This window comes from Lepus europaeus, chromosome 16 (genome assembly GCF_033115175.1).
Source record: "Lepus europaeus isolate LE1 chromosome 16, mLepTim1.pri, whole genome shotgun sequence".
Lineage (NCBI taxonomy): Eukaryota > Metazoa > Chordata > Mammalia > Lagomorpha > Leporidae > Lepus > Lepus europaeus.
The window spans coordinates 69,994,426-70,008,930 of NC_084842.1; the positions used below are offsets into that span (position 1 = coordinate 69,994,426).

Here is a 14,505-nt window from a genome sequence, read left to right on the forward strand (position 1 = left end):
ATAAGTAGACCTATCTAGTTGGAATTGCAGTAAGAAAGGTATGAACAACCTGTTAAGAAAATTCCAAACTTTAAAAAGTTACAACTTATTAAGGATAACTTGAGGTTTTTTTTAATGTTTGTCACTTTTTTATTTATTTGAAAGTCAAAATGACAGAGACAGAGAGATATCTTCCATCAACTGGTACACTTCTCTGAATGTCCACTACCATCAGGCCTGGGCCAGGATGAAGCCAAGAGCCAGGAACCCCATCTGGGTCTCCCACATATGGCAGAGAACCAAGTACTTGGACCATCATCTACTGCCTCACAGGCACATTAAAGAAAGCTGACCCAGAAGCAAATATGGGACTTCATCTCAGGTACTCTGATACAGAACTTGAGCATCCCAAGCAGCAGGCCACCCCAAATCCACAACGCCCACCTCAATTGAGGATAACTTTAAAAAACTTTACAAGATCAGGAGCCACATCAAACTCTTCCCATCACTACATCTCCCAACTTGTGTACAACTTGGGTGAACACAGAATATTCTCAAGAAGTATTTACCGACTCAACGAACAAACTTTTGGAATGGACCTAGATGCAGAGGGTGTGCTAGAATGAAAGGAATATGAAGCAAAGGAATAAAGGAGGAAATCAGGTGTGTAACCTAATTTTGCTGAGGTATACTTGTGCTATGCAGATGATCAGCAAGAGTTTTTCTCCACTATGAAATTCACAAAGTTTAGGTTCAACTGCCATTAATCGGAAATACTGAAAGTTTTATTAAAGGAAATAGAGTATAAGACAGTACAAGGTAAGTTACAAGGACTAGGCAGTCCTCTAGCCCAGAGGATTTAGTTAAGTGTTATTGTGTAGCAATGAGAATAGTACAAAAAAGAGGAAACAGTCAAACATAAATCAAAAGTTTCTGTTTGGCAGACTGGAAAACCGGTACAGGGAACAGGTATTCTGGCCCACTGGGCTAAGGCCTGCTTGGAAAGCCTTCAACCCATCAGGGCAGCTGGGTCTGAGTCCCACCTCCACTTCCAAATCAGCTTCCTGCTCACGTGCACCTGAGATTCAGCACCTGGTGGCTCATGCACTTGGGTCCCTGCCACCCATGCGAGAGCCCTCAGAGTTCCTAGCTCCTAGCTTTGGCCAGACCCAGCTCCGGCTGTTAGAACATTTGGGGAGTGAACTAGTACCAACAGACATCTCTCCCTCTCAAATAAATGTAAGTTTCAAAGAAATACAGGGGCCAGCACTGTGGTGCAGCAGATTAAAGCCCCAGCCTGCAGCACCAGCATCCTGGGTACCAGTTGGAATCCTGGCTGCTCCTCAATCCGATCCAGCTGCTATGGCCTGGGAAAGCAGTAGAAGATGGCCCAAGTCCCTGGGCCCCTGAACCCGCATGGGAGACCCGGAAGAAGCTCCCGGCTTCAGATCAGCTCAGCTCTGGCCGTTGCGGTTATTTGGGGAGCAAACCAGCGGAATGGAAGACCTCTCTCTCTGGCTCTACCTCTCTCTAACTCTTTCAAAAAAGGGAGGGAAGGGGCTGGCGCCACGGCTCAATAGGCTAATCCTCCGCCTGTGGCACCAGCACACCAGGTTCTAGTCCCGGTCGGGGCACCGGATTCTGTCTCGGTTTCCCCTCTTCCAGACCAGCTCTCTGCTGCGGCCCGGGAAGGCAGTGGAGGATGGCCCAAGTCCTTGGGCCCTGCACCCGCATGGGAGACCAGGAGGAAGCACCTGGCTCCTGGCTTCGGATCAGCACAGCACACCAGCTGTAGCGGCCATTTGGGGGGTGAGCCAACGGAAGGAAGACCTTTCTCTCTGTCTCTCTCTCTCTCTCACTGTCCAACTCTGCCTGTCAAAAAAATTTTTTTTTAATTTTAAGAAATTAAAAAAAAAAAAAAAGATGCCACCTGCAGTGCCGGCATCCCATATGGGAAGTGGTTCATATCCAAGCTGCTCTACTTCCATTCCAGCTTCTTGCTAATGTGCCTGGGAAAACACCAGATGACCCAAGTCCTTGAGCTCCTACACTCACGTGGGAGACCCAGAAGAAGCTTCTGGCTCCTGGCTTCAGCCTGGCCAAGCCCAAGCGGCTGTGGCCATTTGGGGAGTGAACCAGGGAATGGAAGATCTGCCTCCCAAATAAAATAAATCAATCTTTAAAAAATAAAAAACTGGAGCTTTGTAACCCCAATCAACCTTTCCTTATACTTCCATCCTCCAGTCCCTGGTAACCACCATAACCTGTATCTATTTAAGTTTGACATTTTTAGTTCTCCATAAGCCAGACCTTGTAGTATGTGTCTCTCTGTATCTGGGTTATTTCACTTAGCATAACCTCCTCCAGGTCCACACCATGTTGTCACTAATGGCATGATTTCCTTCTTTTTTCAAGGCTGCATAATATTCTATATGTGTATCTATCAAATTCTCCTTATGTATTCATCCATCAACATTTAGGTTGTTTCTATATCTTGGCTATTGTAAATAATGCTGAAAAACACAGGAGAGCAGATGTCCCTAACATGTAATTTTAGTAAATGTAGCAATGCTGCCAGATAAGATACTGCAGTAGTGGCCTTTTGAAAAACAACATTTGGGACAGCGGCTGTGGCACAGTAGGTTAATCCTCCGCCTGTAGTGCCGGCATCCCATATGGACACCAGTTCAAGTCCCGGCTGCCCATCTTCCAATCCAGCTCTCTGCTATGGCCTGGGAAAGCAGTAGAAGATGGCCCAAGTGATTGAGCCCCTGCACCCACATGGGAATCCGGGAAGAAGCACCTGGCTCCTGGCTTCGGATTGGCACAGCTCCAGTCGTTGCGTCCATCCAGGGAGTGAACCAGCAGATGGAAGACCTTTCTCTCTGTCTCTCCCTCTCACTGTCTATAACTCTACCTCTCAAATAACATCTTTAAATAAAAGAATATTTTTATACTTTTTTTAGATTATGCAATCCACTCCTGGATTGCATAATTGTTTCAGGTTTATATTGTTACTGTAACAATAAAAGTGGTCAGTTTCATCATCTTTTTGGAGAATTATTATTTTATTTAAGAGGCAGTTAGAGAGAGAGAGAGACACAGAGAGAGGTCTTCCATCTACTGGTTCACTCTCCAAATGGCCACAACAGCCACAGCTGGGCTGATCCAAAGTCTACCACCTGGGTGCAGGGACCCAAGCACTTGGGCCACATTCCACTGCTTTCCCAGGCCATGAGAAGAGAGCTAGATCGGAAGAGGAGCAGCCAGGACACAAACCAGTGCCCATATGGGATGCCGGCATCACAGGGGGAGGCTTAACCTACTATGCCGCAGCACCGGCCCATTTCAACATCCTTACAATCCAGTTCCTCACACAAAACTGACACAGAAAAAAAATAACTAAACAATGTTGAAAATTACATGTTCATAGACACACATATTCACAAAGACTGACGTTCTCCCTTCCATCCTCTATAGCTTTTTTTCAGACCCACTATGATAGATACATCAAAGCAACTCAGGGGCTGGCTTGTGGTGCAGCAGGTTAAAGCCCTGGCCTGAAGCACCAGCATTCCATATGGGCTGCGGTTCTAGTCCTGGCTGCTCCTCTTCGGATCCAGCTCTCTGCTGTATCCTGGGATAACAGTAGAAGATGGCCCAAGTCCTTGGGCCCCTGCACCCGCGTGGGAGATCCGGAAGAAGCTCCTGGCTCCTGATGGGCGCAGCTCCAGCCATTGAGGCCATCTGGGGAGTGAACCAGAGGATGGAAGACCCTTCTTTCTGTCTCTACCTCTGTCTGTAACTCTTTCAAATAGTCTTTAAAAAAAAAAAAAGGCAAACTCAAAAGCAGCAACAGGGTGCCAGCAATGTGGTGCAGTGGGTCACACCGCCACTCCCGGGTACTCTGCTTCTAATCTGGCTCTCTGCTAACACTCCTAGGAAGGCAGAAGATGGCCCGAGTACCTGGGTGCCACCTACGTGGGGGCACCAGGGGGAATTTTCTGGTATCTACTTTTGGCCTGGCCCAGATTAGGCTATTACGATCATTTAGGGAGTAACCACACACAGATGGAATCAATCTCTCTCTCACTCCCTCTGTATCCCTCACAGTCTCCATCTCCACCTCCATCTTACCTGTCCTCTCCTCGCTCGCTTTCAAACAAATAAATACATCTTTTGAAAAAAACAGCAAGGAGAATCATTAACTGCAGTTGGATAAAGATTTAAAGTAAATTTTTATAATGTAGTATCCAGAAGAAAGAAATAGCAAGGATTAACAGAATACGCACGATGTCAAAGTAGAAAGAAGAGCTAAAGATAACAACAGCTAAAGACAGTGGGGAAACGGGAAAAATGACAAATATGTCATTAATGGCAGGTCAGAAGTTTAGTGCTAGAGAAGAGGAATAAGAAGGCAGATTAAGAGTATCTAGTTACTCAATGTCAGATGTTTGCAAAAAGGGAAGAGAAACAGTAGCAAAAAGAAGACATAAAAGCTAAAATATGGACCTGTGAAGCTCACAGTATATGAATTAGAAAAAAAAACAATTTTGAATAAGGGTTTAAATTTAAAAAAAAAAAACTGTTCTTATGGAGAAGCTGCAAACCACTGGTTTGTGAATAAATTGTTTAGTATTTTTAATCACAAATATTTACTTCAAGAATTTTTAAAATTAAAAACTCAGCACTTAATTCAGTGAAACAGTTTTTGAAATACTTGCATTCCACATAATGACATGCTCAAGAAGATCAGAGAGTGAAGGAGAAACACAGTGAACTGACTACAGGAAATAAAGGTCAACTGCACAGAGGCTAAGATCCATGAGCACACAATAGAGACCCAATTCTATGCAAAAAGACACTTGGACAGAGATAGCACTTGGGTTCCAAGATGAAGCCCAGGTAACCAAGTCAACTGCTACCAGGTGCTGCAGCTCCCTGGGGGGAACGCGGGGATGATTTTTAAGAAACCACTCAACAGCCCCTATCAAACAGTGTGCAGCTGCTCTGAGCCCCAATTCTGAAGTTGCTTCACTTTAAACAGCAAGACTATCAAAGTCTCAAGGCACAGAAATTACTCTCGAACCACTGCCATGGCGGTTGAGCAGCATCACCTCAAGGGCTAAATGAAGTAAAGCCGGAAGCCAAATCAATCTCTGGCCTAGGGCTCCCTGCCCCCAACTAGGCTTTCCTAGTATTGAAGTTCCCTGAGGAGGAAATGTTCAGCTAGAGGAACACTAGACAGAGAACAGACTTAGGAGAGAACCACCTTCAAATCAGTAACAATGAAACCAGTCAAAAAAAAAAAAAAAAAACAACAAACAAACAAAAAAAACACCAGTCCCTGAAAGCAGGATCAGAAATAATCAAGACAGACTGACTATCCAATATCTCCTGACATAAACATCTAGATGGGTAAGAGAATAAACCATCCAGATTCGGCATCCAAAGTCATCATCTATAGGTCAAGCTTGAAACCTAAACAGGAATGAAATTCAAAAGTTAATTAATTATGAAACAAGTAATATGGCAGTACATGGAAATAGTTATTTGTAGCTATAAGCGAACAGTTCAACTCTGATTGGTTATACGACTACTTCAAACTGAAAGCAATTCTCCTTCATTAAGGAATAAGCACATTTTAAAACACAAAATACTAAAAGCTTTATACAGACACGTTATGGCAAATATATCACTTTTGGCTATCAAAATTGTATTTGGGGCCGGCATTGTCCCAGCTGCTCCACTTCTGATCTAGTTTCCTGCTAATGTGCCTTAGAAAGCACCAGAAGATGGCCCACATGTGTGGGCCCCTGCTACCCAAGTTGAAGATCCAGATAAAGCTCCTGGCTTCTGGCTTCAGACTGGCCCAGTGTTGGCAGTTGTGGCCATATGGGGAATGAACCAAAGGATGGAAGAGATATCTCTCTCTCTCTCATTTTGCTGCTCTTTCAAAATAAATAAATAAACAAATCATAACAAACAAAAAAACTACCTCAAATTCAAATCCTATCCTCCTCCAACTAACACTAATAGCCTCTTCTTATCCCTACCATTTTGCAGCCCATTATGGTGCTAATCAGTATATCCTACTACCTTTAGTTGCTTATATAACGATGCATAGAAGTTAACAGTTAAGAAAAAAGTTTTAGGGCCCATGCTGTGGTGTACTTTAAGCCTCTGCCTGCAGTGCTGGCATCCTAAATGGGCACTGGTTCAAGTCCCAGCTGCTCCACTTCCAACCCAACTCCGTGCTAATGCGCCTGGGAAAGCAGTAGAGGATGGCCCAAGTACTCGGGCCCCTGAACCTACATGGGAGATCCAGATGAAGCTCCTGGCTCCTGGCTTAGGTTTGGCCCAGTCCCAGCCATTGCGGCCATTTGGGGAGTGAACCCCAGCAGATGGAAGGCCTCTCTCTCCTTCTCTCTCTGTATATCTGCCCTTCAGATAAATAAATCTTTAAAAAAAAAAAAAAAAGTAAATGAATGTAAGTTTTAAGGCTAGTTCTGTGGCACAGCCGCCATCCCACATCCAAGCCTCAGTTGAGTCCTGGCTGCCTGTTAATGCACCTGAGAAAGCAGCATTAAATGGCCCAAGTGCTTGGGCCCCTACTATCCACAAGGAAGACCTGGAAGGAGTTCTGGCCTGGCTTCAGCCTTGCCCAGTAGTAGCAGTTGAAGTCATCTGGGGAGACAACCAGTGGACAGTAGATCGAACTTGCTCTCTCTACCCTTCTGTCAGTCTGTTTCTCACATAAATGAAACACATCTTTAAAAAAAAAAAAAAAAAAAGGAAAAGAATTGAAGCTTTGGAATTAGAGACTTAGATCAGCATGGAACCCTGCTACTTGCTGGTTGTGACCTTGGGCAAGTTACTGCGCCAGTTTTCTCATCAATTACGTGAAGATAAGAGCGTATCTAAAGGAGTTGTCTCAGAATCAAAGCACCGGGGGACAGCGCCATGGCACAGTAGGTTAAGCACCTGCGCCGCCAGCATCCCATATGGGTGCCAGTTCTAGTCCCAGTTGCTCCACTTCCAATCCAGCTCTCTGCTATGGCTTGGAAGAGCAGTAGAGGATGGCCCAAGTCCTTGGGCCCCTGCACCCGCATGGGAGCCCCGGAAGAAGCGCCTGGCTCCTGGCTTCGGATCAGCGCAGTTCCAGCCATTGCGGCCATTTGGAGAGTGAACCAAGAGAAGAAAGACCTTTCTCTCTGTCTCTCCCTCTCACAGTCTGTAACTCTACCTCTCAAATACAATAAATAAAATCTTTAAAAAAAAAAAAAGGCACTAATGTGCAGAGAGCGAATAGTACAATAGTGACACCCAGTAAAAGGTTAATAAGTATACTTAGTACCTAACCCACACTACTCTGATGCCTAAGGAGCAGACCATGCACCTCTTTTGTAATATTTTCCAGTCCTAGTATGTGGTCTTTCGCGTGTGCTTAGTAACTGCTTGGCTGATGAAGCCTGATCAACTGAAAAGCAATCTCCTAGGCAGATCTTAAGGTAAGGCACAACCTCTACTTAATGGCAAAAATGGCTTGCTGATGATTTATAACCAGTTTACACTTTAACACCTACAGAAATATAAGTTATTTTGAATGTACTCACTCCATATTATCACCAATGACTAGGCCAATATCCAAAATGCTTGATCTACCCACTCAAAAGAAAAGTATACATTCATCTAAAAACATAAAGTACAAAGGAGGCCTTCACCAAATTAAAGAATTCCTTTGCGGTTCCTTCTTTTCCATAAAATTCAGCTAAATCTTGCACTCACTTTGCCAACTGGTCCTCTAAGTCATTCCTGGGCCATGAGATTCCCAACAGGGACCAATCAGTTCTGCCATGGTATCCTCAAGAACAGCAAGGGATACAAGGTTTCCAGACCCTTAAGACTCCACTAATTCTTTGGGGCCCATGCTTTAGCGAAGGGCGTAAGGTCACCGCCTGCAGTGCCAGCATCTAATATGGGCACCCATTTGAGTCCTGGTTGCTCCATGTCCGATCCAGCTCCCTGCTATGGCCTGGAAAAGCAGTAGAAGATGGCCCGAATCCTTGGGCCCCTGCACCCGCGTGGGAGACCCAGAAGAAGCTCAGCTTGGCTCCGGACACTGCAGCCAATTAGGGAGTGAACCAGCGAATGGAAGACTTTCTCTCTTTCTCTCTCTCTGCCTCTCCTTCTCTCTCTGTGTAACTGTGCCTTTCAAATAAATAAATAAATCTTTAAAAAAAAAAACTGCCACTAATTCTTGAATGTTCAAAAAAGACAAGATCAAATGGATACAAACAAATTCTTTAATCCTGTAGTTGGCACCTGCAATACAGTTACAGCTGAGGGCAAACACTGCTGAAGAAAAGGACTGCTACTAACTAATACAGAGGAGGAAAATACAATACAGCAAAAGACCACTGACAGAAAGCTTGACGGAATCATAAGGCAAATTCAGAAAGAGCAACTTCACAAAAGGAAGAACAAAGGTATCCAATACTATGTGAAATACACTGTGAATTTAACTATTGTCACAACATAAACATTAACATATGTGAATCCACTATAAAAATATCACGGCAACTTAAATAGGCAATACACATGCCAACTACTAATTATATAGTAAGGTAACAATGCTCACTGGGTAAATGTTAGGAACACAAAATGAGATAATTAAATCTTCCGCTTAAGACTTTTCCAATAACCATCATGCTAATTTGAGATGGTTCCATCTAAAATTAGGAAAGCCCACAACACAAATGTATTTACATTATTAGGTAAAGTGGTCCTTCCAAATGGTATTATACTTTGAATTAAGAATATTTAAGCCGGCACCGCGGCTCAATAGGCTAATCCTCCGCCTTGCGGCACTGGCACACCGGGTTCTAGTCCCAGTCGGGGCACCGATTCTGTCCTGGCTGCCCCTCTTCCAGGCCAGCTCTCTGCTGTGGCCAGGGAGTGCAGTGGAGGATGGCCCAAGTCCTTGGGCCCTGCACCCCATGGGAGACCAGGAGAAGCACCTGGATCCTGCCATCGGATCAGTGCGGTGCGCCGGCCGCAGCGCGCCAGCCGCGGTGGCCATTGGAGGGTGAACCAATGGCAAAAGGAAGACCTTTCTCTCTGTCTCTCTCTCTGTGTCCACTCTGCCTGTCAAAAAAAAAAAAAAAAAATTTAAAACTTTCATTGAGATTTTAATACTTACAAAAGATATGCTTTAAAATATGCATTTTTATATTTTGAATAAGATACCAAATAAGTGAAATGCTATAGTTAAAACTTTTATATAGCTGCTCAAAAATCTTACTTCAATGACAAAAATGACAGAAGCAAATATTTCCAGTTAAAATTTATTTTTAGAAATTATTTGACAATTACATGCAACAAAAAAGTAATGCTTCAATTATTTTGTATAGTTTATCACAATAAAATTTCATATAGTCACTTCCCCTTCATAAACTATTTCTCAGGGACCATCTCTGGATGAGATCAATCACTCCCCTCTAGGATCAATTCACTGGTTCTAAATTTGTTAGGCAAAAAAAAAAAAAAAAAAAAAAAAAGGATAGTTTTCAATTATTAAATCACTGCTGAAGAATATAATCAGCAAGCCCAGTCACCAATCCCTAAAAAATATGTAATTTAAATCCTTACTACATAACATTACAAATACTGGGTCCACATGACCAAAAACAGCTACACATTGAATTCTGAAAAAGCAAAACAAAAGAAGGAAAAGAAAATACAATTCTACGTTCATTATGATGATGAATCTTTATTTCCACGTCTTGCTACCGCTTTTCTCTATAAGAACACTTGGTTTGCTCAAATCTAAGCACAGGCAAAATACACTAAACCCCTAAAGAAAACCGCTGAGAGCCAAACTTTAGTGGAGAAGAATGTGTTCTATGTTTTTTTAAGGTGCAAACTTTTAGAAAGCTTCTAAAGTTAAGTATTTAAAATATAATCTGGAGAGAAAAATAGAAGAATGATTGTGGATGTCATTTTACAGAGCTCTTAAGAATTCTGACAGTTACATGGCAACCTTAATTAGGAGACAGAGAACTGTTCTCTCAGAATTCTTTCAAGAATTTTCAATTTTCAAAAGTCACATGAGGCTTAGGTCTGTTATTACAGATGCTCTACTCCATCTCCATCTATGACACGGCAGTATTTTTGCAAGTTCGGTCTACATTTCTGCTTTCTGAAGTGTACAACAGCACTAATAAGTTATGGTCTGAGCTTCGCACAACGTTTACAAATTGAGCCATAAAAGCACTGTTCATACAATCTTAATTGGAAAGGAGCCCTACAGAAGCCATATACTACAAGCAAAATTTTCAGGATATTCTAACTTCACTATGTATTTTCAATTTACCTTTTTCAAGATCCTGTGCTGCTGACTATATGTATGTAAACATTAAGGTTACTGCAATTTGTACATTGTGTAGTTTTATGACTTTACACTTTAAATAAAATTTTAATTTGTTAAAAAAAAAAAAAGCAATGCTGTTGTAAGAGTAAGAGCATCAGAAGTAATCCCAGGTGGTGATGGTGGTGACGGTGGTGGTGGTAACTCACTTTACAAACTACAGCATTCTCATCTCATGTGATCGACCACTTTAGATCCAGTGAGATTCATCCTTTTTCACAATACCATAAAACAGAGAAATGTTAAAGCCTTAAAAACAATGGAAATAGCTTATTGAAGTTCTGAAATAGTATCAAATATATTTGTTAGTGGTCAATAAATACTAAATTTCGCAAATCATTGACCCTTCTACCAGTTATATTTTGATAAAGCCAATTATCTATTAATCAAAATTTTCTGCTAGAGAAATTAAGCCACAGTCCTAATGCTTCTAGAAGCCGAAATACTTCTGCTCCCCCTGCCCCCCACTCATGCATAAGGCATTAAACTTGCAGTTAAAGATCCCATCTCACCACTTTCCTGATAATCACTATTTTTCATTATATTGCTATTTGCCACATTTTCTTTAGAAAAAAGTATCAAGCACACAGCTAACTAGCCAATCTATATCCTCTTACTCAAGTTATACTATGCTCCTAATACTGATTTTACTGCAATTATTTTATCCAAATCTTCCAGTGATAGGTTTTGCTGTTTCAACTTCTTCAGTGGGGCTTTGATATGTTTCAAGGCAAAGTTAAATACACTGATGATTTCGTTCTTACCCTACAACTTCCAATTGCTTGACCAAGTTTACCAACACCCGTCTACTTTCTAGAAGAATACTCTTGTCATGGAACCTAGACTATGGCACCTCTGCTCTAAGAATACGGCTCCAGAGTACTGCTCAGAGCAGCTGTTAACTTCCAGACGCCTGCTGGACTATCACTTTGGTTAATTAATGAAAATCATCTTGTTCCACTTTCCCCTTTATAACATTTCAATTAATGCAGACAACCGGCAGATCTACTTTTAAAAATAATAACACACGACTCGTAAGAGGGGAAAAAAGAATCAGCATTACTTTAGCTCCACTTCTTTCCCCAAAGAAATTATCTCAGGATCCTTACAGCATTACTTAAACCACAACAGATCTGTTGTACGAGACACTGGAAGGCTTTTGGAGGATACAATTTTCTACTTAATCTTCCCAAAACATGTTTGCAAGTTTGCAGTAATTGCCAGAACGTTCTATAGTCCAAAAGGTGCCGGTGCGGTGGATCAGAATCGTGCCGCTCATACACAGACCCCGAATATCCTGCACTCACTCGACGTTGGGTGCATCTCTGGTCACCTGTGAGCTCTGTGCACCCTCTGTCACCAGGGATGCTCCCACCAGCAAAGACGTTCCATCATTCAGAGGGGCCTCCCTCCACCCCTCCACACGCACACACACTCGACTCAGACGTGCATGCACACAAACACGGGACCATGAATACCATTCGGTTTCATGGCTCTCAGAGAATCCTCCTGAGCAGCCTCCCCTGGGACGCTGTGCTCCGAGGGCTCCGAACGGCTGAGCCTCGCCGCCCGCTGCCTTTGCAAAAGCGGCAACCAGAGGCAGACTCACTACCGCATTGCTGCTGCTGCTGACTTTTCCTAGCAGCGTACGGGGGACAAAAATCAGCCCCGTCTCCTGCAGACCCCGATGGCTCTGCTGCAGCACGAAAGAGAAACCGCCGCAGTGCTCAGCTCGGAAGACCAGGGAGCCCCGCGCCGCGGAGAGCCCAGGTCCAGGGCGGGGTGTCCGGCTAGAAAGGGAAGGCGTCCGGAGCGCAGGGGACCGCGACCGGGAAGCGGCCGTCCGACAGCGGACCCTTCCCGGGGCGGGGGTCGGGGTCCCGGGCCGCGCTCGCCGCCCCCCAGGCCCTCACCTGTCATGAGCGCCGGGCTCTCGCCCGCCGCCGCGGAGGAAGAGGAGGCTCCCGCCCCGGCAGAGCCCGACGCCCGCCGCCCGCGGAGGTGCCTCGGCCCCAACTCGCATCCGTGCGCCGCTCCGGCCACCAGCAGCCCGAGCAAGAGCAGCGCAGCCCAGCGCCGCCGCCAGCCCGAGGCCGGGCCGGGCGCCGCGGCGGGATGAGGGCGCGGGAGAGGAGCGGGCGCCGCGACCGCCGGCCACTCGCCCGCTCCGTGAGGCGCCGCCGCCGCCGCCGCCGCCTCCTCGGGCCGCCCCCGCCGCGGGCTCCTGCCGGGCGCCAGCCTGGTCCCCTCGGCACCGGCGGCCTCTGGAGCTCGGGTCCCAGCTACGTTCATTGGTTCCGGTTATTTAAAAAAAAAAAAAAAAAAAGGTGGGGGGCAGAAAGGTACGGCGTCTTCAGGCCGCGCGCGACACCGGCGCGGCTGCCGCGGCGACACCGAGATCCGCTGCTCTGGCGCCGCCAAACCCCGGCTCCAGCGCCCGCGCCGCCGCCGCCGCCGCCGCGGCGCATCCCCCCGCCCCCTCCGGCCCGCGCTCGCCGTAGTACCACGCTCGGCCGGGACGCCTCCCTCCCCTCACACATTCGCTCGCATACCAATCCCCCGCCTCCCTCGGCGCCGCCACGGCGCAGGCGCGGCGCTGCGGCGCGGCGCGTGCGCGGCGCCAGCCCCGCCCCCAGGGGGGCGTTCCCGGACAGACGGGCGCGCCCCGGGGTGGTTTCTCTAACGCTTCGAGGAAGCGCCGGGGCAGGGGCGACTGGGGAGGCGGAGGCCCTGTCCCCCTGCCGTCTGCTCGCCTCGACGCGATTAGGGGTGGGAGGGCAGCGAGGGGGCGGGGAGTCGAGTCGGGACTTCCCAGGTCCTCGGGGCGCGTCACGGCCTTGTAGACGGCTGCAAAAAGTGCGTGGGTCCGGGGACCGTTGTCTGCAGAGCTTCAGTATAGTTGGGGGTTACCAGTGGCTGTGAAGACGTGGAGGCTTCTGTGCCTGCCCAGTATTGAACAGAGCGCTTGCTGTGGGCCAGTATGCCAGGCTCTAACTAAGCAGGTGGCAGACCTGCGCATCGTAGCTCTCGGATCTGGGTGGCCTCCCCATTTTACAAGAGGAACACAGATGTTCAGGAACTTGTCCCCAGGGCCCCACCGCCAATAAACCGGGAGATGGCCCACATCTAGTAGCCGCTGGATGGAGATGGTGAGGACCTGAAGCCGTCCTCACCTCTCCAACCCTGAGACTTGGCTGTTCTGAACCCACTGCCAGGAGAAGGCTGGTGCAGACGCGGCTTAGGGTCACTTGCCTGGGGTGAAAGTTCCGTGAACCAGGTCTTTCAGCTGCAGGTCCTGCTTTGGTCCAGCCTGTTTGGTTTGAAGTAGATAGAACCAGCACCATTCTCAGGCAAACTTGTTGCCAACACATTTTTCAGGCCACCTCCTTTGAAATATAGTGAACTCTCACTGTAAATTTAAAGCCCTGTGAATTAACACACAGCTTAGATTTGCAGATAAGATCCCTAAACACAAGGTTCTGTTTGCTTTTGCGTTTTGGTGTCACTTTGGAGGTTGGGTTTTTTTGTTTTTGTTTTTTTTTTGATCATTTGCTTTCTGAAGTCAAGAAGATACTCGGATTACATAATCTAAAGAATTTCTTAGACAACCTAGCCAAGATAACCATGAATATTGTTCATTGTGGAAAAGCAGATGGACGTTTCAGAAGAGTCCGCAATCTCTGAGGCTAATCAATCTATCAACACTCATTTCTTGCTTCTTGGGGGCACGGGTGTTCAGTTGGCAACAGGGAGATTCTACTTCCTCTGCTGAAAGGCCCAGCAATGAAGTCACACATTTGTTGAATGCCAGGAGAAGGTAATTCTGCAAGGGGACTAGAAAAATATAAAGAAAATAGGAGGTTTGTTCCCTGCTCTGCGGGAGGCATGATTCATTCAACACTTAGCCCCTAGTATGTGCCAGGCAGGGTAAGGGGTGATGGAAATTCAACACAGAAGAGACACTTGAGAAAGTCAATTAAATCAGCACTCAGGGATACAGACAGCCTGGGGATCTCACAATCTTGCTTAGGAGATAAAATTTACACCCATTAAACAATTAGAGGCTAGCACTCATACAAGCCAGTAGTTAATCAGTT

At 46.0% G+C, this 14,505-nt stretch overlaps 1 protein-coding gene across 2 annotated transcripts in view; it reads right to left on the reverse strand.

The window, feature by feature from the left end:
* STIM2 (stromal interaction molecule 2) overlaps positions 1–12,836 on the reverse strand; it is a 162,445-nt gene extending 149,609 nt beyond the window's left edge. For both annotated transcript variants that reach the window (XM_062213281.1, XM_062213282.1), the window contains exon 1: positions 12,322–12,836. In XM_062213281.1, the coding sequence (XP_062069265.1) occupies positions 12,322–12,700 (379 nt within the window). In that variant the 5' untranslated portion in view covers positions 12,701–12,836. The remainder of the gene's footprint in view (positions 1–12,321) is intronic.
* Between the last annotated feature and the right edge of the window lie 1,669 nt (positions 12,837–14,505).